The sequence below is a fragment of the Anser cygnoides genome, chromosome 1 (assembly GCF_040182565.1).
Source record: "Anser cygnoides isolate HZ-2024a breed goose chromosome 1, Taihu_goose_T2T_genome, whole genome shotgun sequence".
In the NCBI taxonomy this organism is placed as follows: domain Eukaryota; kingdom Metazoa; phylum Chordata; class Aves; order Anseriformes; family Anatidae; genus Anser; species Anser cygnoides.
In genome coordinates, this window is record NC_089873.1 from 95822842 (window position 1) to 95846558 (window position 23717).

At 40.5% G+C, this 23717-nt stretch overlaps 1 protein-coding gene and 1 long non-coding RNA gene across 2 annotated transcripts in view; one reads left to right on the forward strand and one right to left on the reverse strand.

The window, feature by feature from the left end:
• Positions 1 to 23717, forward strand: part of LOC136789688 (uncharacterized) — a 291948-nt gene that overhangs the window by 68650 nt on the left and 199581 nt on the right. The window contains exon 10 of the long non-coding RNA XR_010828602.1: positions 4815 to 4999. This is a non-coding gene — a long non-coding RNA (uncharacterized lncRNA). The remainder of the gene's footprint in view (positions 1 to 4814; positions 5000 to 23717) is intronic.
• On the reverse strand, positions 15305 to 19820 carry LOC106038263 (lymphotactin-like). The gene is made up of 3 exons (XM_013184641.3): positions 19611 to 19820; positions 17023 to 17140; positions 15305 to 16354 (listed from the first exon to the last, which is right to left on the reverse strand). The coding sequence occupies exons 1-3, from the start codon at positions 19678 to 19680 to the stop codon at positions 16249 to 16251; spliced, it is 294 nt and encodes a 97-aa protein (XP_013040095.1). The 5' UTR covers positions 19681 to 19820; the 3' UTR covers positions 15305 to 16248.

Here is a 23717-nt window from a genome sequence, read left to right on the forward strand (position 1 = left end):
TTACAATATCTTGAATGACATTTAGTCTCTGAAAGTGTGTGTGTGTGTGTGTATATAAAGAAAAAAGGAGAGACTTCAGTGGTGTAAGCAACTTTGATTTATGCTTGGGAATATTTTTTGAGTTTTCTACCTAAACAATGTAGTAGGACTTGCTGTACTTCAGACAAGTACTTGCTGACACTTCAGAGCTTCTGAGTTTCCTTTGTCATGAGTTTCCTTTATGCTTGCCACCTTAGAAATAAACATAAACCAGAAAGTGGTTAGCCACCCTAGCTAGAGGTGATCTGCATGTTTAGTGAATGCACCACTGACCTAATGAAATCGTCAAATCTTTGTGACTTTTTTTCTCACTCCTGAATTTTTGAAGCTTCAAAGAAGTCATTGACTTACAGGGTTAAAAACCTTTAGTGAAAAGCTTTGAAAACACTTCTCTTGCTCAAAGCCTCCCTCTCCACCCTCAAAAATGAATTTTAGTGCAAAATGAGTGCTAGACACCACTGAATCAGAACACAGTTTTGTAACAGATTTACGTGGGATTCCAATTCTACCTAAGAATTACCATTTGCATTATTTTCAGGACTGTAGTGAACCAAAGCACAAAGCAATAGAAAATTTTCATAGAAGCATCCACAACTCAACTGCGTTGTCATTCACACAATCAAACTTTCTGCTTTCTAATGTTCCATGTATTTTTTCATGTTTTTTCCATTTCTTTTAGATATAGAAAACGTTTGTCCTCTGATGTGAATGTACGTACAAAATTGTGTGAAAAATGCATAAGATGGGTGCATATTGGATGGACTGCAATAAGAAAATGCTTACATTTCAGACAAAGTAGAGGTCTCTCTTCAGCAGATCTTTTTTTGGAGGTGATTGAGAGTTGACATCTGTTTGGAGAATCCACTAAATGGAAAGTAAGCGACAGATGACATACTACTTGAAACTCTTGTGCAGTACTTAGGATATTTTCGAATTAGATGGATTGCTATACAAAACAGTAACAAAGACAAGAACCGACGGATTGCAGTGTTCTCCAAGATTCTTGAGAATGACTTGAAACAAAGACTCTTGTCCTGTTTCTAGGTCTGATGCTTACTAGTAGTTTATCAACAGATAGGCCAATCAACTTCTGTGTCTCACTTTACTCACTGCATGCTGGATATCTAAGATTTATCAATACCTGACTGCTGGTGTTGTCATGAAATCTTAATAGATGTTCATTATGCAGCAAGATACAGTCAGGTAGGAAAGGCTATAGAAGTGTTACTAGGTTTTGCAGCTAGGGGGAGTAGAGACTCAAGGTTATTGACCTATGGGAAATCATGAAATTAAGGACAAATAGGTGTTTCCATTTGGGAACAGGAAAAAAAAAAAAGAACTTCTGTTACAACTTTTTTTTTTTTCTGTCTTGTGGGGAAAAACCTGAACCCTTTTATATTAAGCACATTCTGGCTTCAGGTCTAGGAATTTTCCACGCCACTGCCAAGAATTTAAGGACGACTGGCATGCCTTGGTAAGGAAGTGGATTTGGTAAATTGTGATCATGCTGACTTGAGCAAGGATTCTTTGGGCTTTCAGGCTCCTGAAGTTGAAGTCCATGTGTTCAGCATCCTATTTCTTTGGAGGAATGCTACAATATCTGCTTTCCTGATGTCAGGGACCCCAATTAACATTACACCAATGTCTGGTGCTTTGTGGTTTTCTGTTAAACTTTTGGGGTGGTCTGAGCTTGAGGGAGATCTCTGGAAGCCTGTCTGAGCTTGAGGGAGATCTCTGGAAGCCTGTTGGAGTCCTTGTGGAGTCTCTTTAGAGCTTGTTTGGCTGCTAGGAAGGAACCAGGCAATGAATCAAGAAAAGCTCTCTCAAAGCTGTGACGTTTCTATATTTAATCTAAATCCTAGTGGATCGTGAAATATATATGAAATATATAATTTTCTTTGTTATAAAACTCATGTCGAGCTCTAATTACGGTTTTGGGATAATGCAGCTTCAAGTCAGTGCCCTGGTCTCCATTAGACTGACTTCAAGACAACACTGCTAGCATTCCCCAGCTTACCAGCAGGCCCTTAGCATTTTTCTGTCTGTACTGAATTGTTGAAGGGTGTTGCTATAGAACAGTTTCACACAGCTACTGAATTTCAGTGCTTGTATAATTCTTTGTGCATTTGTGTGGAAGAAGTAAGCCTTTACTTCATACGGATTTGTAAGGCTGTTTGTTTGGAGATGCCTTGGGTGAAAGATAATGTGGGTGCAAAGTAATGGTAATAGAGGTCTATTGTTTCAGAACTCGTAGCAAAGGAATATTGGTGTAACAAAATGCTTCCATTTATTGTACTCTGCTAAACAATGGGTAACATAAGGATATGAAGAAAAACAATGGACTGACTTGAATTGAAAATAAGAGAGGAACAAGCTCATCTTAGCATTGATTACATAAATAAACATGGGGAAAGGGCTTATCCGCCTCTGGCAAATAGCTGAAATGTATATTTTAAAACAGGACCTCTTTTTCTCCTCAGCAGAAAACATCCTATTTATGTTGTGAGCTTAGCTTCTCTTTGCTGCTCATCGTATGGTTTAGAAGGAAGAGAGTATTATGATTTCAGTCACCTGAGCATAGCTGGAAAGTGTACTACACTGACATTGCAAGCACAGATTGAATTTCCAGCCTTGCATGTACCATCCCATCTTCTCAGCTGTAAAAGGGATAAAGCTTGTGAAGATTGCTATAGAAACACTATTGGCATCTTTACGGTTACAGCCCTTGGCTGCATTTCCTGGTAGTCACGAGTTGGTGACCACAGAGACAAACCCCCATGTGAAAAGTAGTTCAGTTTTATAATTCAATGTGGTGGTATTGACATGATCTAGAGTCAGACCTAGCACCTGATGTACTCTTTGTACAGAGTGTTCAGTCTGAACACCTTCAAAACTGGCTGTCCTCAGGATTCTCAACACTGTTCAATGGGTACCAGATAAAGGAGCAAGAAGGGAGATTCTCTATACAATCTAGATCAGTGCTGCCCAAAGCAGGCTGTGAAAACACCGAGACAAGATTGTGAAACATAGAAAAAGTCAAGAGATTAGCAGCTCAGTTCATCCAGAGCGTATTTGTGTGGGGAGGTTAGTTCTAGGACCTTGAGCTAGGTCTAGACCTTCCAATGATGTCCAAAAGTAGTATTGGCACGGATAGGTGCCCATGGGCTGGCCAAAAGCATTTCCTTAATGGTTAACAAGCTTCCAAGTGTTTCCACAACTCTCTGTGGCTTCTTATCTACAGAAGGTATGGTCATACCAGCAATAAGGGAGTAGAACAATCCTTTTAGCCTGTTATCTGTCCCTCTTTTGTCAAACTCCCTGTATCATGGCTTGCTAAACAGAACTCTAAGTTTTTAGATGTGGATTGTATCATTTCAATTGTTACGAAGGATTTTTTCTTGTTAACAGTAGCAACCCAAGATGTCTTTTAGTCCATATAATTCATTATCAGCACACAACGCATTCAGATATAGACTGTGTTTTCCTCATCACATCACATATGTGACCTACTGTTCTTTTTTTCAGTGGAAAACTATCCTCCTGAATAGTTAACAGAAAGTAAAAAGAAAAAAAAAAGTGCTTTTGATGACCCAAGGACCATTTGTGGTTGTGTGACTGAGTAGATAAATTTTGCTTATGCTTAGCTAAGCAAATAAAACTAGTAGAGTATTGTCTCTGGGATAATAATAGCTTTGTAGAGGCTGGGATGTTCTGACACTGCAACCCTGCATCCCAGAGGAATCATGGGAGACCTAGATAGTCACCGGGCTTCCCAAATGCCTACCTCTTCTCTCCGTAGAAAGACTGAGTGGTGGAGTATGCCTGCAGGGATTTATTTGCGTGCTTGGACTTTCTTCTTGACCTGTAAGCTTCACATCAGTTCAGGAAGTGTTTTCAGAATTAAGAAATTAAGTAGTTTAGGTTGTCGTCTGGGAATTTAAACTGCAGGACTGTTTTCTGCCAGATGAGTTGAAAGTTAATGGGGCATCCCCGATTTACACCAAAGAATCTGGCCTGCAGTAAGTAGAGACAGTGCTTTGCATGTCTGGAATAGGTTTATAACTGGGTGTTGTGGTTTAACCCAGCCGGCAGCTAAACACCACACAGCCGTTCGCTTACCCTCCCCCCTCCCTCTCTGGGATGGGGGAGGGAAACGGGAAAGTGAAGCCTGTGAGTTGAGATAAAGACAGTTTATTAAGACAGGAATATAATAATAATAATAATAATGATAATAGTACTACTAACAATAATGTGTACGAAACAAGTGATGCACAATGCAATTGCTCACCACCCGCTGACCGATGCCCGGCCTATCCCCGAGCAGCCGGCCCCCCACCCCGGCCAGCCACCCCTATATATTGTTTAGCATGACGCCAGATGGTATGGAATACCCCTTTGGCCAGTTTGGGTCAGCTGTCCTGGGTCTGTCCCCTCCCAGCTCCTGCTGCACCCCCAGCCTGCTCGCTGGCAGGACAGAGCGAGAAGCCGAAAAGTCCTTGGCCTGGTGGAAACACTGCTCTGCAACAATTAAAACATCAGCATGTTATCAGCGCTCTTCTCATCCTAATCCAAAACATAGCACCCTACCAGCTACTAGGAGGAAAATTAACTCTGTCCTAACTGAAACCAGGACGCTGGGTTACAGTTAGCTCTTTGTAATTCTACATGACTTGATCTAAGGCCAGGAAAAGAGAAGGAGCAGCTCACATAAAAATGCAGTCTCATGCAGTATTATTTCATTCTTAGCGGTTCTTTTTCTTTCTTATCTTGCCTAGCTATATGTGGAGGATCACTGAGTGTACAAGCTTGCATTTGGAGACTTGGGAGGATGACTCTGGCTGAAGGAAATGTGAATCTTGCACAGCTATGGCTGTCCATACCACCCAGAAGCAGAAAGGCAGTCATTCATGCAGCGCTGAGTAAATTCACAAGAGAACTTGGCAGAGAAAAGGAGCTAAAGGTTAGTTGATTTGAACAATCTCAAACTAGCACCAGTCACCCACCTGCTACCCCCATAAGATCTGAATTACTTCTTCTGAAGTATGGAAATACTTTCCAATAATCCACTTGCACAACAGTGGAAAGAAATCCCATAGGACTACTCAGCTAAAACAATCATGATTTTGGCAAGTGGAAACTACTGGACCAAATTGAGCAAGTCCTTCATTTGTGTTCTGCTAAATTTGTGCAGGCATCAAGGGGAATTTTGCTTGAGTAAGAGGATACTAATTGTATGATGCTGCTAAACTGAGTGAGTAATTCTGGATCTGGTTTCAGCTTGACTGCAAGAGCACCAGGAACGCTTGTCTGCCACAGGGATGACCAAGAAGGTGTAACTGGTGTTTGCTGAATAGTAAATCACACCAAGTGAATAGGCAGAAGGACTTGATTATGTCCCACAATCACAGCTGAACTGACAGATGAGGATTAGAGAAATAAATAGCACTGCATGTTTCATCCATAATATCTTTAGCTTGGAAAGAGGGTCTGGCAGCATTTTTAAAATTATAGAACTTGGAAGGTGAGTGTTTTTGCTTGTGTTTGCTGTGCTCTAGAAGGTTTCCTTCAGGATCCCTCCTCTTCTGGTGCTGCTTGAAAGGACTGCTTTGTTGGTGGCAAAAACAAGCCCCAGGTGATATCAGATATGTGGATATACCAGACAGAAAGGGAGGCTTCATGGAGCCCTTAGAAGTACCCTTGCTTTGCTCCAGCTGAAATTCAGGATAGGTTTTTCTTTTACTGAAAAACAGTGAGATAGGGACCATGTCCAGGGGAAATTAATCTGAAATAGTAGAGGTGAAGGGGGAGAGGAACAAATTACAGCATAAGGCTGAACGAACTGCCAATGCTTTGCTGCAGGTGCTGTTAACTGGTGGTGGGCCTAGACCAAAATGGTACAGACCCTCCTTCCTTTGACAAGGTGCTGTATATGAAGGGGATATGTATTTTCTGGGTGATCCTAGTTCATTTAGCAGCTTCTTTAAATTTGTAAGGAAAAAAAAATCTATGTTACTTTATTTGTTAAATATATTTTCAGTCCCAGAATTGCAAGCTTCCTAGATTTTTAAGGGTGTTCTTCCTTCCTTGTTTACTAAGTTCTCTAAGGGATGAACTAATTGTATTAGTGTAAGCCTGGGCACCTTTTAAACATTTGCTGAAAGGCATAACGTGGCTAGGTGGTCAAAAATAATCTTTCACCATATTAAGTTACAAATCAATCATACAGCTAAGTTGTGTTCCATTTTCTCTTCCTGCTCTTCTGTGAAGGTGGTGTCTGTACGTGTGTCTTCATTGAGGGCAGTGCCTGGCTGGGATCAGGACAATGCATTGAACACTGAAGCAACCTGCTTCATGCAAGAAAATTTCCATAGCCATTGAGTAAAAATGAGGTTTTGTTAGACCTTCCCACAGACACCCTCATGCAACAATTGCTTTGTTCATTGTGGCTTCCCTATTTGATGTATTTTTCCCTCCATTAGCCCCCTTTTGCCAGCCCACCGCTTTGTTGTATGTGTAAATGTCAAGTGGCTTTAAAAATGAATCAGAACATTATATCTGCCGCCCTCAGATATCTGATCACCTCCATTTCTGTACTTGCCCTCTAAAGTGCTCTTGGTAATTACTTGTATGGGCTAAGTTGGACTAATTTAGTAACAGATCAGCGCAAAGTGAATTACTGGAACTTATTCAGTTCCTCAGTCAGATTTCAGACTTCTCTCATCTTAGTTGTAACAACTAATACGTATAATACCTCGTCCCACACCATATTAGCATCAATGCCAGGATTTGGGAGGGTTTGCAAGAATCCCCTTTCCACATTTGGTCTTAAGTTACACTGAAATGCAAACTTTAAAAATAATAATAATTAAAAAAAAAAAACCAACAAAACATTTTCTGGGGAACTAATCTTTAATTTCTTTAATTTTCAAGGTTTTTAAAGTATTTTTAATTAAACATGAGATTTAAGTATAACTTTAAAAATAATATAAATTAATATTAATTTTAAATATTAAACACAAATCTAGATTATTGAAACAGGTCATTATTTCAGGATTTTGTGGAATAAGCAGTTTGTATTCTCAACTCAATTGTTTGGTAAGGTAAACATGAATTTGCAAATTGTTTTGGTCTACATGAGACCTTTTTTTGTAAATTTCAGCAAAGTTTAAACCACAAAATGCCCTCTTCATCTGCATAAGCAGCATTCTTTATTGGAGTAAAATAACAGCTCCTGGAAGCTAGAGCATATTCTGGCTTACTCAGTGAGACTGGATTTATTTGAAAAGTTCTGGACATTCAGAGAACTCCAACCCTATCTTTCCATCTCACTAGCCATGGTCAGTATGATATATGCATTCTGTCACAGGGTGTAATTACAACTGGAGAGCTATATTAACCTTATAGTTAATTCCCCCAAAACTCAAGTGGAGGTGTAGGGTTGAATGGAGTCCATTTAGAGCTCCAGAGACTTCCTTGCTGCCTAGCAGGTAGTAGTTTCACGAAATTGGTGTGTGTGGTTTGTATGCAGTTTCCTGCTGTGTCTGGTGCCATGCTTAGTTAGCTGCTGTTTGTATTGTTGCTTATGAGCAGGTTTCAGAGAGGCTGTGCTGTGGCACAGCGTGCATTTGGGAGAGACAGGGTGGTCGTAACTTCAGGAGTGGTCTTAGAAATGGATGTGGCCTTCGGAGTTGGTTCCAGAGATGACATGGCCCTGAGGATACATTTTTGGGGAGCATCTGGGACTGGGAGGGAGGGCTTTGGGAGTAAATGGAGCCTTATGAGTGCATTTGGAAGATGACATGGTCTTGGAAGCAGTATTAGGAGTGGGAATGACCCTCGGAAAAAATGCAGTCCTTGGAGTGCTCTTAGGGTGTTCTTGGACTGACTTTGCCTAACAGTTTGGGATCTTGACTTGCGTCTTGTTAGGGCTGGCACCTTTGGCTGTTGGAAAGCTCTTTGTTGACATGTCTTATGTCTGATATTTTCATGGCATTCTGTACCCACTGGAGGTCAGTCCTCATCTTGCAGTGAGCTGTAGTAAGCAACTAGCAGAAGAGAAGCAAAATCGAGCAGATGTTACACTTCTGATTTCAAACCCACAGTGCACTATAAATGTTGCAATGAGATCTCTTGAATTCATTTGTCATCACATACACCGTACAAAACCAGACAGCAACACCAGTTGTTCATAAATTGCAGATACGTGTATTTGTACATACTTGTACTATACATTTATCGCTGTTTTGAGCTGATGGATAAGCTCTGGCTGAGGGTGAACCCTGAACTTGTCAGACAGCTGGTGCAATGTGGTTGAGAATTCTTGCGTTCCTCTTGGCTTAAAAACTCATGTCTCGTTGTGCACAGTGAAGATACCAAGCCAAAGAGTGACCAGGACAGCTGTGGAGTGGAGTTTCTGGTGGTTTCTGTGTCAAGGCAGAGAAGAAAGTGATTAACATGAGCCCCCTTTCATGGAGTTTGTGCTGTTGTACATTGGTCAGGTCCCTTTTTTACCAAAACAGGTAACGGAGTGGTGGGAAAGGGGTTACATATATAGAAGATGTAAATTTTGTTGACAGAGAGCCACCTCTTTCCTGTCCATTACCTGTTAGTGACCACACTGTGAAGTCTTTTCCTGCTCAAACCCTGTTGTGGTTGAAGTTCTCTGAAGTAAGTTTTATTTTAGTGACTTTTCTGCTGTACTGTGCTGTCTAGATTTTGGACATTGTACATAAAGAGTCCCACAGAGGCACATAATGACAAAGTTATCTCCTTGACCAACAGACCACTGAAAAAAGAGAACAGGCAACCAGGGAAAGCAAGTCTTGTTAATGGAAACAGCAATGAGGTACCTCAGTCATAGCAGGCTGTGTAAGTCAATGATCACTCTCAATGATATCTTTAGAAGCAGCTCTGCAAGAGGTGTACCGCATGTTCCCCGTTGTGGACTGGAACTCATCAAAACTTTTCTGCTTTCTCCTGACCTCCAGGAAGCCCAGGCTGATACCACAAAGTGCTTTGGCCAGCTGAGGGAAAGTGCAGAAGACTCTCACCTGCAGAACATAACCATCTCCCCAAGTCACCTCAGGAATCACACCTTTGTGTAGGGACTCTGTTAGATAGCCACAGGGAGGTTGGTGGGGCTTCATGTCTGCAAGCTCTCTAAAACATATTTTGTTTGGTTTCTGGAATTCCAGACTATCAGCTGAAGTCCTGAGATCTCTTAAATGATTTCTGAGATGAAATAAACAACCCAATTATAATCCTACTGAAATCCTTAGCTGTAACCACAAAGCTTCTTCCAAGATTTTCTGATAACTTTCTTACGATTGTAGTTCTAAAGGCTGAATTTAAACATTGTTTCATTCGCTGTGAGTAGTCAGAACAGGAAGGAATCAAAAATTTGAGTCTTAAAAGTGAAGTTTACACCGTTTTTTTATCCAACTTAATGTATTTTCATTTAAAAAGTTAAATATGAGCCCCTAAAATATATACCTTAAACTAAAATCCTTATATTATTTTTAAAAGTGACTTACTAGATCAACAAGCTCTTGTGAATGTTGATACATCCAACACAGCTTTTTATGTAGAAAATCAGAAAAAAACATCTGTACTTACGAATTCCGGGTTTATCAAAAAGGCAGTATTTGGAAGGGTTTTATCTCACCTAACTTTAGATGTAGAAAAAAGTGGACTTATTAAGTGCATCAGTTACTGTAGTGTCACTTTTTAGCAAATGGAATGAAATTGGAGCTTTTAGGCTGTTATCTGACATCTAACTTGATCTATCTTAAGTTCAGTCTGAGAATTAGATCATTTCTGTCCTGGAAGCATCTGTTTCTCTCTGACTTCAGAAGAGAGTCTAGCCAAGCAGTTCAGAATGTTGCTATCCGCTTTTGTTGTAGTGACTGCGCATTAACATTTCTCAGGTTAAGGCTATTCCTGTGTAATTATCAGGCTTTGAACTAGATGGAATTTAAATTTCATGGTCTCTACTGTTTTAATCCATTCCTTAGGTCATCCTCTATGGCACTAGACTTTGCAAATTGGAAAACAGAGGAAAAAATTATGAAAAATGGCTTTAGGGTGTTGTGATTTATTATATTTTAAATGGAACTCTCTTTTCCTTCCAAATGCAATTTGACGTAAACCATGACTAAAAGTGTCAATTACTATCCAGTAAATTACCACTTAACTTTTTTCTAGCATAATAAAAATCTAGAAATAGAGATTTGCAGTATTTAGTAGGTCCTCATGAGAGATGCTCATGTTAGAAAGCCTTAAAAATCAACCCTCAACAGGCCAGCACCTTAGAAAAGACACCCTAAGGTTAGTAGCAGGTGAATCAGCAGCTCATGCTGTGGCAGTTCCTGATAAGTGCGTATTTACTGATAGTGTTAGGATAACCCTGAAATCAGGTTGTGGCCATAATAAGAGTCATTTTCTTAATACACTGCATAGAGAGGCACTGAGCAATACAGGTCACTTGAGGATTTTTGTAAGGCAATGTTGGTCCCACTGGGGAAACAACACAGAGTAGGGCAATTCTCTAGTGATCTGAGAGCAGCAGGCATGTAGGAGTTGGCACCAAGGTGGACATCAGGCAGCAGGTGTTGGGAAAGATACAGGTATTTTTCCCCACTGAGGAGCCTAAGGTAGCCTCATCTTGCAAGTATATTCACATGTATGCACATACAAATGATTGCCTACAAGTATATGCGATCTTACTCTCACTCACTCCAACACCGGTCTCAGGGAGGCTTCAAGTCCTTGTTCTTATATTTTTCTTCACCTTTTGCGGAAACTGTAACCTCAGTGTAAAACTAAAAGGCTCAGAAAACCAGAGACAAGGAGAAAGTTCTCAGATCTATCTCAAGTATTGTGAGACTAAAAGGTAAATAGCTTTTGTGGTCTTTTCTCTTTTCAGTTTTTAAGGGTTTAATGCAAGAAATATTCAATATGATATAAAACAATCAGCCCAAATCAAGTGAAAGCCACTGCACAAAAATGAACAATTAAGGACATGTATTTTGGAGTCTTTTTCTTGTGACGGGTGCAGCTTCTTCTTTGCACAATGAACATGTGATAATTTGGTCTGAAATCTCTTATTCTAAGACACAGCCTGACAGAGGAAACACAAAACTTCACTACGAAAGGGCCTGCTGTGCAACTCTGTTTTCTTTGCTCTCTCTGAAAGAGCATAGTGGAGGAAACAAGCAGAACTTCAACCAGAGCACATGCTCTGGAAATGTCTCAGATAAGCCTCTTGAAGTTAGGAGGTTAATTTAAATGGCTTCCCCATACTTGTGTTAGGGTAGTTGTTTACTGTTCCATAAAACAGGCTTCTCAAACTTCCTGGAGATCAGGTGCTGGAAAGTGTGCCCATGTTTTGCTCTAGTCATGTTGTAGATGGGATCTTGTATGGGCTGTTATATCCTCTTTCTAACTATGGCGAAATTAATAGCAGAAGAGTGAGTTTGCAGTACTTCCTTTCCTGTTTGGAGTGTAGAAGTGCATAGGCAGATTGTATGAATGTGGAAACACTTTTTTTTTGTTAGTGTGAACATGCTGGTTTATTTTTTTTTTGATGTTTTCTAGACCAGAAGGTGAGAAGGATAAGGAGAAATAGGTTTTCTTTACTGCTTGGGTGTTAGCTCTTTGTTGTGCTATTCCCTCTCTCTCTGCTGCCTTTAACTCTCAGATGAAACAGGGGAAAGGTAAGCCATGATATGACAACAGAATGCTGTTGAATTTTTTTGTACAGCCTCTGTAGCTGTTGTCCTGGCAGGTTTGTTCCCTTGTTCTCAGACGTCCTAAATCAAAGTACAAGTTGAGGGTAAGGGCGGCTGGATAGGATGGAGTGGGAAACAGCAGGCATAAATAGCTCTTGGTAAGTGCACAGGCATCGTAGCAGGCAGTAAAGAGAATCAGAAGAGTGCCCTCAGAAGAGGTCAAGTATTTCTGCAAGAAGAGGCTTAGATATGCCTAGAGAGCAGATGGGCTTACTCAAGCGTGCACCCGTGATGTCACTCATCATAGCACTACCAGTCTTATCCATGGATGCAAATCAAATGCTCAGCTGAAACTTGGATTCTGAATTACTGATGACCATTTGCATTATAGTGATTTCAGATGTTTTCCATTTGTTGATTCCTAGAGACTTGCTAGTGCGAGTATAGCTTAGGGCCTCCGGGTTCATGGCACATCTTTTGGGCCTCTGTTGCCCCAAGGTGATTAGAGACTTGCTCTAGCACACGTGATACAAAACAAAGGTAATAAGGGAGCAAGTGAGCTGTTTAAAGACTTAATAAGGGCTTAATGCAGCTACCTCATACCACTTCTCTCTGTAACAAATCCAAGCCACTCTTTTCTTACGTTATTTCCCTACCTTTCCCCTTACCTTCTACTGTACTGGCTTGCCATAAAATTTGAATCAGTATCTTTGGCAGCAAACCTCAATAACGTGGGTGAAGTAACTAATTCTTTTGCTATTTAAAATACAAGGTTTAGCTTTCCCAGTGCATTACTCTGCAGGGGTGAGAGAAGGAAAGTATTTGTATTTGCTGAATTAACATGCCTTACTTTTCATGCCATGGAACAATATTTGTCAAAATAGCATCACTGATGCATTAATATTTGTACAGAGGTACCCAGTCCTCTTCCATTTTCTCCTTCCCATGTAGGGTCTTGAACAACCTGTTAAAATATGATTGATTAATGAAAACCTCCAGTGTAAAGTAATCCACAAATGGTGGAGTCAGGAGGCATGTAGAAATCAAGGAATATCCCAGCTCATCACAGGGGGTTTGGGATTGAGTTAATGGTTAATAATGGTTTCAGCAAAAGCTGATTATTGTAAATCTAACTTTCTAGTTCCTTAATTATAAACAAACAGAGAAAATAGTACAGCTGCAGTTACATAATTTGTTGCCCAGGAAGTATTTTTTTTAATGCAAAAAGCTGCTGTGCACAAAGGGATAGTGTGTCCTGTCTATCTCTAAATATAGCGAAGCTATGAATGTTTACAGTAGTTGAGGGTTTGTCTGCTGTGCTCTCTGCTGTCTTTCTCTGGTGCTAAAGGTCTATACGCAGCACATCCTTTCAGACCCTTCAGAAACTCTGTATGGCAAATGAGAGATGGATGATTTTTTCAAATACTGTTGCCCACTGATCTGCCACGTATATTTGGAGAGTCCTTTCTGGCAACAGGAACCACCGATTGTACAAAAGGAGTCAAAGAAAATTAATGTTTGTATTACAGGCCACAGTCTCACAGAAGATGAACTGGGAAGGGAAGCAGTCACCTTGAGCCCCCTGTTCTTTACTTCATTTGGAGAAGAAATGGGTGGGCAGCCAGGTGCAAGGAGGACATCAGTGCAACCACAGCCCCAGATCTTCAAACATACCCTGGAGCCTTCTATTTTCTAAGTGAGATGTTTCCCAAGGATGTTATGGAGACTGAGACTGGGGTTCTTACTTGCCTCCATCACAGCAGCAGCACTCTAGTTCTTCATTTTGCACTTGCCTTTAGTGAGTGTGTGTAAAGCAGGTTTCAATAATATTTTCCATTCTTTTTAAAGCAGTTGGAGAGCCTCAGGGAAAAGTGCTCGGCAGGAGCAGTACTATTACATATAAGCCTCCAGGTTATACACAGCTAGAGATGACAAAAATAGCACACAGCTGGGACTGTGCTAAGGACTGGGGTAAGGAATGGGAAGGGAAGGACAGGAAAGTCCCTGGGGTTTAATGGCTGAGTAGGAAGAGATGTTGTATGTACTGGCCACCCACAATAAACTTGCAGGAAGGGCAGAGGGATCATTACAGATCTTGCAACGTATACCAAGCAAGATGCAATAATTAAGTAGGATGATTCATTCTTAGAAACTATTATTAATCACTTTATGAACTGTGATGATGATAGGCAGGTATAAAATATTAACTGCTATGTGATGTTTAATTAATACATCCTCAGGTTGTGATTCTCCTAATTAAAAAAATGCCTATTCACTTCAGCAAGATTAATTCCAGGATAAGGTACTACTGAGTATGAGCAAAAGTTGCCAAAAGCAACTTTTTAGTAAGTTCTGGTCCAGGATGAATTTGATCCCTGGGGTTGTTTAAGGAAAGGTTGGACGTGGTGCTTAGGGATGTGGTTTAGTAGGTGATATTGGTGGTAGGGAATGGTTGGACAACATGATCTTGGAGGTCTTTTCCAACCTTAATGATTCTATGATCAGTGGGAGCTGATAGTATTCTTCTGAGATAAATTACCATAGAAATGCTTTTATAGGTGACCTGTTTTTGTAGCCTGCTAGTATTGTGATGATGCTGAAAGGAACAGAATTGTTTCTGTTATCTATAACATGAGGGTCTGGGGTGTTCAGTTAAAATGAATGAACAGTGATTTGTAAATTGTCATATTCCAGAAACATCTCAGTGTTTCTTTCTTCCTTTGGAACTCTTTTTAGCAAGGTTGTTGTAACATCTATTTTTTTCTAGTTGTAGCTGTCGACAATTTCAGCAAGAAGGTGTTGCTCCACATAATGAAGGCTCATCAGCCTGTCTTGGCTTGTAGTGTAACATATACAGCCATCCTTCTCTTCCATGCCTGAGCAGTAGCACTGCTTTAAAACCTTCTCTCTTGGATAGTGAAAACTAAATGAGTTTCCCTATGCAAGACTAAAGCCATGATAAAACATGAGTCCCAAGAGTCAAATTTGGCCTGCAAATTAGACGAGGGCAGGGAACTGTAAAGACTGGCTTTTAGAGAAATACGATTTTATTTCTGTAGGATAGTTTGAAAGTGTTATAATTTCACATGCATCACCAAGATGTTATCTGTAATGAAAAGCCCATATTTTAGATAATGCTGACTACATACGTGTGGGTAGTACAAGAGAAGGTTTATTCCTGGAGTACCTGTGCCTATACTTCTCCTCCACCCCTCAAGTTCCCCAAACACCAGGAGTTGTCTCTCTCTATTGAGAGCTCTTCTGTATCTACTTCTGATAATGTGACAGGCTTCACACATCCCTAGGGTGACTGACAGTACCTAAACTTTTGAAGAAAGATTGTCTGAACTGAGGGGTTTTACCATTGAATCTGGTGTATTTCAGCCCAGCATCTGATTGTTTGATGACAATCTGAGTCATGAGTTGGAAGTAGTGTCAGCTCTAGCTGATTTGCTCAAAAGGTCTCCAATTTGTGCTGTCATCTTAGTACCTGTTTCAATAGTTTTCATCTGCGTTATGTACAAGCAGACGTACCATTTGATTCCAGGCTCATAGTAGCTTTATTAAAATCCAAAACTTACTATTAGTAGAATTTATCAAGTTTAAAAATGTAAGAGACATTTACATATACATATACAAATTCCCTGCCCGAGAGAACTAAGTATGAGTTCGTGAAGTAAAGACTCCAGCTATGGTTCATTCTTGCTTATTCAACGAAAAACAAAGGGGAAAAACAAAACAAAATATATTTTTTCAATTCTGTCCCGAATGAAGGTGAAAGCAACTTCACAGAAGTCAGTGAATAGGACAAGTCTTCCAAAGTACAAGTCTGAATAGGGTTGCGTTCTTAAAGTTATCCTGAATTACCCCAGGTCATCCCTTGGTGAAAGTATCCATACATCACATGGGCCCGAGACTAAAGTCAAAGCTAATAGTGCAATACTACATATAAAAATAAAAGGCCCGAAGATCCCCTTCTTAAATACTGCACTGATCAGGCTATAGCCCGAAGCATTATATTATCTTTCTTACAGTTTATATAGGTATGAGTAACCATACAATTATATAGAACCTCCTGAAACCCAGCACTCAATGCAGAACATTGACCTCCATCATCACAGAAGTGTATACTTATCCATCTCTGTGAGAGGTAATCTATTCTATAGCATGTGAAACAATCTGCCGTTCACCCTCAAATACTGTATGGGTCAGGACAGCAAGGAAGAGAAGATACCTACATTCAGTTGTAAATAAATATTGACAAGCACTTCGGAAAATAAACAGTGTAACAGAGTCCAGCTATAAAATTAAGTCAGCAGATATTCAGCCAGTGACGAATAGATTCTGATGAGTTCATGTTTGTTCAGAGAATTTATTGCCAACAAGGACTACAAGCAGATACTAAGGCTTTCTTCCCTGGTATGTGCAGCACTGATGATGATTCCATTTTGTTGGTCTTAGATGCTTGCCTGGGACAGGGTTATTTTTTTTTGGCAGTACGTTTTTGGTCTATTCTCTTCATAGCAACCTGCACCCATTTCTGATCAGGGTGTACGCAGATCTTGATACCTTTTGCGGTGATAAACCTGCAGGAAGAAAAAGTCAGACAGCAATTAAATTCTGGCCTACAAAGCCAGGCTTGAAGTGCTACTTTTATGCAGAGCATGAGGACCTGTATGGTAAAACCATATCACATGCTTGAGTTTGTAATAGTTACTTGGTATAACAGTGCATAGTAACATCAGTTCCATATCCGTGGCATAGGTATGTATGTAGCATATATGGTCATATGCATATATGGTGATATTCAATTAAGAAAAAGGAGCAGGTCCCAGATTTGATTAAAAAGCATGTGCTCGTGAAATCAAGAGACCAAACGTCTCCTAGCAGAAGTCATAGTTAATGCAAACTCTTTCACGTGATCTTTCCCCTTGGCTGAGTGTACTGGGCTTCTGGCTTTACCCTACCCCCTCACTGAGATTTCTTCAACTTTCTGGGCAGAAAGATGTAACTTCAGTGAGCCTTTTACCAGCATTCGTGAACAACATGTGTTCAGGCTCTCCAGGATCTCCCCTTTGTCTCCCTCACCTCCTCAGTTGCTGATTTACTGTTTCTTGTGGGAACTGGAAGGGTGACTTGAACTAGCCTGATTTAGCAAGTTGGGCTTTGAAGTGTCTTCTGATGCCATTTTCCTTTTGATGGTAGCTTGTTTGCATAGGTGAGTCTGAAAGTGGACACTGTGCCAGATACTTACATGACAGCATTTAATGGAACTTGTTGCTTTTCATAGTTGACAAGCTGTCTGATGTCCAGTTTCTGTGTAGATAGAGTAACACAAGCAAATTTGCGCATTGGTTGACTTCCAACGCTTCCTACAAGGAGAAAAGTAAACAGAGAAAAAGGTGGTCAGTACTATATTCACATTTAACCGTAAAAACTGCTTTTAAATTACAAATTCCAGATGATTTCCAGCTATGGTTAGAACTGGGGTGTCTCATGAGATGTGCAGCCAGAATACTAATTATACAAAAGAGCTCAAGGTGTGTTTTGTGAGACTATCTCTGAAGTTTCATTGGTATCATCATGATTAGGTCTGTATCATGTGCACATAAGTGCCCATATGGAGTAATGCACCTTTACTAGGTAGATTTCAAAATGTTATCTAAATGTGGATCAATATAATTGCCCCTACTTTCCGCACAAAGGAAAGGAAAGCAAGGCTACTTGTCTCACACTGGGCATCCAAAGCTAGCCTAAAAAACAGCAACAAAAAACACTGGAAATATAGATTTAACTGGCAGAATGCCTAGTATTTGCATACTCTTGCTACAAGTCTAGTGTTATGGGTAGTGGAGTGCTACCTAATCCTATATTTTCTTCATCATTTAGATATGTTTCAAGGAAATGCAATGGAAATTAATAAGGAGGCAGCATCAATATAAAATTCTTTGTGCAACTGTCATGTTGCGTAGTAATAATGAAAAATGGCAGCTCATTTAAGTGAGATGGAGTGTACGTATATATTACTGGAAGCCTTTGCTTGATAATTTCTGTTTTTCCCCCAGCTTTCAAAGACAGGTTTGGGAAGGTGCGATGAGGACAAACAGAACGCTGCTGTATTCTGAGGTTTATTTTAGAGGAATTTATAGAGAAAGTGTCTTGAAGTCCAAGAGCTGCTCAGGTACAATTTGCTAAGTACAAAACCTGCTTCACATAATCTCATTATCTGAGAGTTTTTCTTTGTTTGAAGCAGTTGCAATAGCTGAAGTAAACGCACTTCGGCCTCTGCAGAAGCTGTGGCATGGCCAGTGCATGGGTACTGGCAGAGCTGCTAATTCTTGGGATTTTCATTGCCTGAAGGAATATCTCTTCTGAACTTGTATTAGTCACGTGCAATGCCATATATTTTCTTGAGATTCAGTGTAAGTACTGCATTGCTCAAATTGTTTTTTCAAAATGTGATGTTAAAGAGTTCAAAGATAGTCAAACAATCCTTAGTATCCCTGAAAATATTCTCTTCTACTAAGCCATTTCCAGGAAATGCACACAAGGAATACTAGCAGAGCTTCTGTAAACCTGGCAACAAAACCAAAGTTTTCGCTGGCACAAAATCTGCACCTATAACTACCCTTTTTTCCCATTCTTCTCCTATCCTTTGTCATTCCTCCTTCTAATCCTTTTTCTATCCCTTGCACACCATCCCAACATAATGTTTCAGGCTTGGGTAATATTTATGACAAATCAGGCATCCTGGAGCATGGCAGTACAAAGTGCCAGTCTGTGGTACTAAGGCACATTGCTTCGATGGACAGCAGTAGCACTAGTCAATCTATGAAAATGTAGCATGATCCAGCTATAGGGGTACTAAGACAAAGTACTCAGCATGTAGCTACATAATCTTGTGAATGCTTAGCAGGTCTTAGTTTGGTTTTGGTGTGGTTTTGTGAAGATGCCTTTTCTGGGTGTTTATATCTGCATGTTTTTGTGGGTTTGCATATGACTTGCATATGAGTGTTTTCTGTGATTTTTATCAGCTTGTTTGCGTAAAGCTGATTATAAGTGTACGTGTTTGTGTGTATGTTCTACATGTAGGTCTTCTACAAGATGCAAGTGGGTTAATCCAAAAGTCATAAACGTCACTACAATACAACCCCTCTTGAAACATGGCTAACAAACATGGTTCATTTCAGTGCTCATAAATGTTCTTAAACAAGATATTAAATTGTATGAAATCAGTAGAAGAGAGAAAACCTTGTATAGATCCCTTGCTTTCCTTTACACTTTTTGTTCTTAGTTTGCCTGTCTGTATCCAAAATATTTGTCTAGAAACAAGCATGTGGGTAATATGCGCTACAGAACTGGAAGAACTTCTAACAACTGGGGACATTCAGTTGATAAAGGCTTTATGGTTTCAGAAGGACACATTAAAAAAAAAAAAAAGTAGTACACCTATTTAAAGGAAAAGAATAAATATGAAGCTGATTCAAGAAATAATGTATAAAAATGTTGTTAATGCATATGGCACCAGTGAGATTAAAAGATGTCGCATCTTCAAGCTTCCACAATTTTGAGAGATAATAAGGCACAAAAACCCTGTAAGAGTACTAAGGCATAGAAATTCTCTTTGCGTTAAGGCAGAAGCCAAGCACTAATTGATAAGACATCAGATGAGATCTCCCATAAATTCCCTCATGCTATAGCTGCCTTTCTTGTAGTTCTGATCTTGGTTTCTCGCAAGTGTGATCTTATGAATCAGCTCTGAGAATGAATCCTGCCTGAATGCGACAGCGCACTAGTACAACACGGAGCAAATCCTGTCTTCCTCTTAGGTTGCAAACTTACCTTTTGCTGTGTGCACGGTGAAGACACCAAGCCAGAAGATGACCAGTATAACTGCAGTATAGAGCTTCATTGCTGGTGGCTTCTTTGTCAAGGCAGAGAAGAAAGTGGTTATCGTGAGCCCCCTTTCACAGAGCTTATATATTGTCACTCAGTGGTCAGTTCTTGTGCTCGCTTATTGGGGCGTCATGGTGGGGTTGACTGTCAGTGGAAAAAATTGAGTGGCAGTACTTTTTCTGGTGACAGAACCACCTCCTTCTCCCCACCCATTCTTTACTAGCCCCCCTGTGAAGGCTTTTCCTGCTCAAACCCTGCTTGTGGTTGCACTTGCTTCTTTGTTGCAAGTTAGGTTTATTTCAAGCTGCAAAAAGTGAGAGCTCTTGTTCTGTAGTGGAAACCTTTAATAAGTGTTCCTGTCCTTTCACACCTCGAGCTACAGAACTGCAGCTAAGTCCCACCACAGAGGAGAATAACATTCAGAGTTACCCCTTTGACCAATGGACCACTTGAAAGGGGAGTTGTGAGCTAATAGATGATGGAAACAGGAAAAAAAATGGCGTTTTCCATAGTAGCTATAGATTGTTGGTCACTTGAACGTGCAACTTAACATGTAGCTTTCACAGAATCACAGAATGGCTGAGGTTGGAAGGGACCTTTGGAGGTCATCTGGTCCAACTCCCCCTGCTCAGGCAGGGTCTCCTACAGCCAGTTGCCCAGCACCATGTCCTAGAGAGCTTTGGAATATCTCTGTAGAGATTCCACGCCCAAAAGAGTCCTGATCATGTCAAACATTTAACTTTCACCTGAAACAAATCAAAATGATACAAACTAGAATCTCTGGGAGCAATTAGATCTAATATGTAGTTATCTTCAATTGTGGAAAAAAAAAAAAAGGTTTGATTGTTTTTTTCCTTTTTTCTTTTTTCTTTTTTTCCCTCAATATTTAAGATCTGTTTTTTTTAAGTTGCATACAGATGTACAAAATTAATTCAAATATCTCCTACACCAAAGAGGATCTCATTTGACTTTGTATTATCCATAAAAATATGTGCTTGAACACACACACAAAAACACCACCACCACCACCACATACACACAGAAAATGATCTCCCAAAAGCTTTGGAGGGCTGTCAGTCCCATTTCCTATGTGTGGTAGAACTTGTCAAAACTTCTGTTTTCTCTGTGATTTATGGCCAAAGCTGATATCACTAACGTGCTGGGAGAGGGTAACATTCTTTTATTTATAGAGCCAGATCCACTAGCCCTTGTGCTAGTCGTATATAACTAAAATACTGTGGTTTCACAGATAAGAGGTTCATTTTATGCTGTGGTCTCTCTAGTACAAAGAAGGGAGGTTGCTGGACTGGTCTGGGTTACTGGACATCATTGTTACATGACAGTGGTTTTGGGTTTTGCACCAGCAAATATTTCCCAAGCAAGTTGTGGAACTCCAGTGAACACATTTAGCAGCACCTGAGCTGGCATCATTGTCTGGAGCCTCTCAGGAGAAATATCCCCTCATGCCCAGTAGAAAAATCCCTGCTTTGCTAGGCCCAGCTGGGCCTTGTATGAATAGGTGATCACTAAGCTGTCTGATGCATGAGCTAGTAAGGCAGTGGTATAGAGTAGATGTCAGTGCAATCCTGAAGCAAATGGGAATCTGCTCTGACTTCCAGGCCTCATCTCAGCAGGTTACTTCCAGCTTTGGAAATTTTTTATAGCATCAATATAAATTGCTTTACACGGGGAAGTACAGCATATGGAAGTCACTTCCCAGCGATTGCTCAGGAAAATTAGATGGAGCTAAGAACTGAGCTCAGATACTTGGCTCCTAGGCTGTAGTGGGTGATCTGTAACCCCAGTAATAGTCTGTAGCTCTTACAGTTAGAGAACATGCTACTTGGTTTACTTATACATATATGCATGTTATTTGTTCCTTGTGGTTTGATTCTTTCATCTTATGTATGACATGCAAACTGGAGAAGAGTAGGGGAAAAGTAGACTGTAAGCAGGCATAAGGTACTTGCTGCTTTGTTTGGCTGTTAAATCCACTTGTAATGCCAACGTAAGTTGCACTAAAATAGAAAACTAGACCCTTAGTTTTGAAGCCAAAGCTTCAACCCAAAATACCTAAAGTCCATGTCTAATGCCACACAGGGGAGTAGTTGTACTGACCTTAGCAGTGCTACTAGGAAATTTAATGTTACGTCTTTGTCCAAGCATTGCCGAACACTGCCTGAAATAACTCTCTGAATGAGATATTCCAACTTGTTGGTATGTGGCAGCTTTGGGATGCAAGACAGCAGCCCTGTCATTGATGAAAGAAATTTTCTCCCTGTTAGGACAAAAGATGGTCCCCCGCTTCTCCTCACTGGTATGGTACACGTGTATATTCACTGTTACAGTATCCACAGCTTTGAGCAAAAGGGTTGCCAGCTGTATTGAGCATGAGCCAACTCAGAAAAAGTCAGTCCTTCTCACAGAATCTCCTGCAGTTTGTAGGTTGATCCCTGAGGTGGTGTTAGAAAGTCTGTTGCTTCTTCGGTTTTTCACTGTTCTTGATGCAGGGTGGAAAAATTGCTTTGTGGCAAGTTTTTTCTGTCTTCATAGTTCTCATTTGCTGTGGTCTCTAGGGCTGTTCTTATGTGAAGCTGCCTTTTGGCTGCCACTTGGCTGACTCTTGTGTGGTTCACTTATCATAGTATGTTTTGGAAGCGTGCTGGAGTGAAATGATCATTTGTAGCGTGTGGTAAAGCCACAGTTGAAATGGATAGTATGATTTTGTAGTTACTTGATTGTATAGTCTGAATTGTGGATAAAGATGATTAACTGGACCATGATGCTTTCCAAGCTCTCGTCTACAGGTCTGCTGCTTTGCGTGCCATGACAACTGCCCTTCTCTGCCATACCTCTCGGTTAAAATGTGCCCTTAGTGCCTACAGGGAGCAGGTACATACAGTGGATAGGGCAGGTACGGATGTGTAGGTGTGTCAGTACCTAACATTTGAAGCCTACTGATCTACAAAAAAACAAAGGCTTTGAGTTTGACTCCCAGGCTTCCTATACAATGTGGGGAGAGAACCCACCACCTACAGCGTGCCCAAAGCATTAGGAAGTGTCTAGTAAGAAATACGGAAGAGATGGGATTTGGTGTTGTGGGAACAACCTTGCTTCTCATTGGGATCTGCAGCCCTGAGGCCTTTCCTGGAGTGTTGCTCGAGTTACTCTCCTAGAATGCAGCTGGCAGGATATGAGGGGCATGCTGCTCTCTGCTGTCTCTCTCTCTCACTCTGTTTAAGTGAAAGAACTTGTTCAAGATGATGGACAGCCAGTTTGAAACTTTGCCTAATGATACTTGACCCCACAGCCTTCATTTCCTTCACAATAAAGTATTTTGGGTTCAAGGTTGTAAGAAACTGACTTTTCAGTCTGAAATGATGCATATTTTGAATAGAACGAGTTAGTAAATATTAACGGATACGAAGAAGACACTGTGCAGCTGGGTCAGACTCTCATGTGGAAGAAGGGAGACGTAATCTCTAGTCCCTCTTCCGAAGAGTACTGGCTGTAAAACATTCATTGTTTACCATGCTTGCTTTGCTAGCAGTTGCAACAATGCAGATTAAACAGCCCCAGGAGAGCAACAGCAAACTCCTGCTTGAGACGCTCAAGGGCTCTTCTAAGCCCTTTAGCCCCTGTTTGTGTGGACCAGCCTGCCTCCATTTCACAAATAAAGCAACTGGGGTTTAGAGGGGTGAAAGGGGTATGTGAGAGTTATCACGCACAGCAGGAGGCAAAGTCAGAGCCTGCTCTGCCAGTACGGCTCCTAACCAACTGATGAATGCAATCACTTTCTTAGTTTTTAATAAGGTCAGGTCATTTAAACTGAAATAATTATTGTACATACCCTGCTTCATGTCAGCAAACCTGCTGAAGGAAAAAGAATATGCACGGGGCAGCATGTTGGGCCTGATATCAGAATTTCCTCACCACGGTAAAGAGTCTGAAGTATTGCACCTTCTCATACTGTAGTTAGCTTTCAAAACGATGGGCCAAGGTCTTTACAAATAAGTAAATTATATACTCCTAGAAATGGGTGTCTTCAGTGAA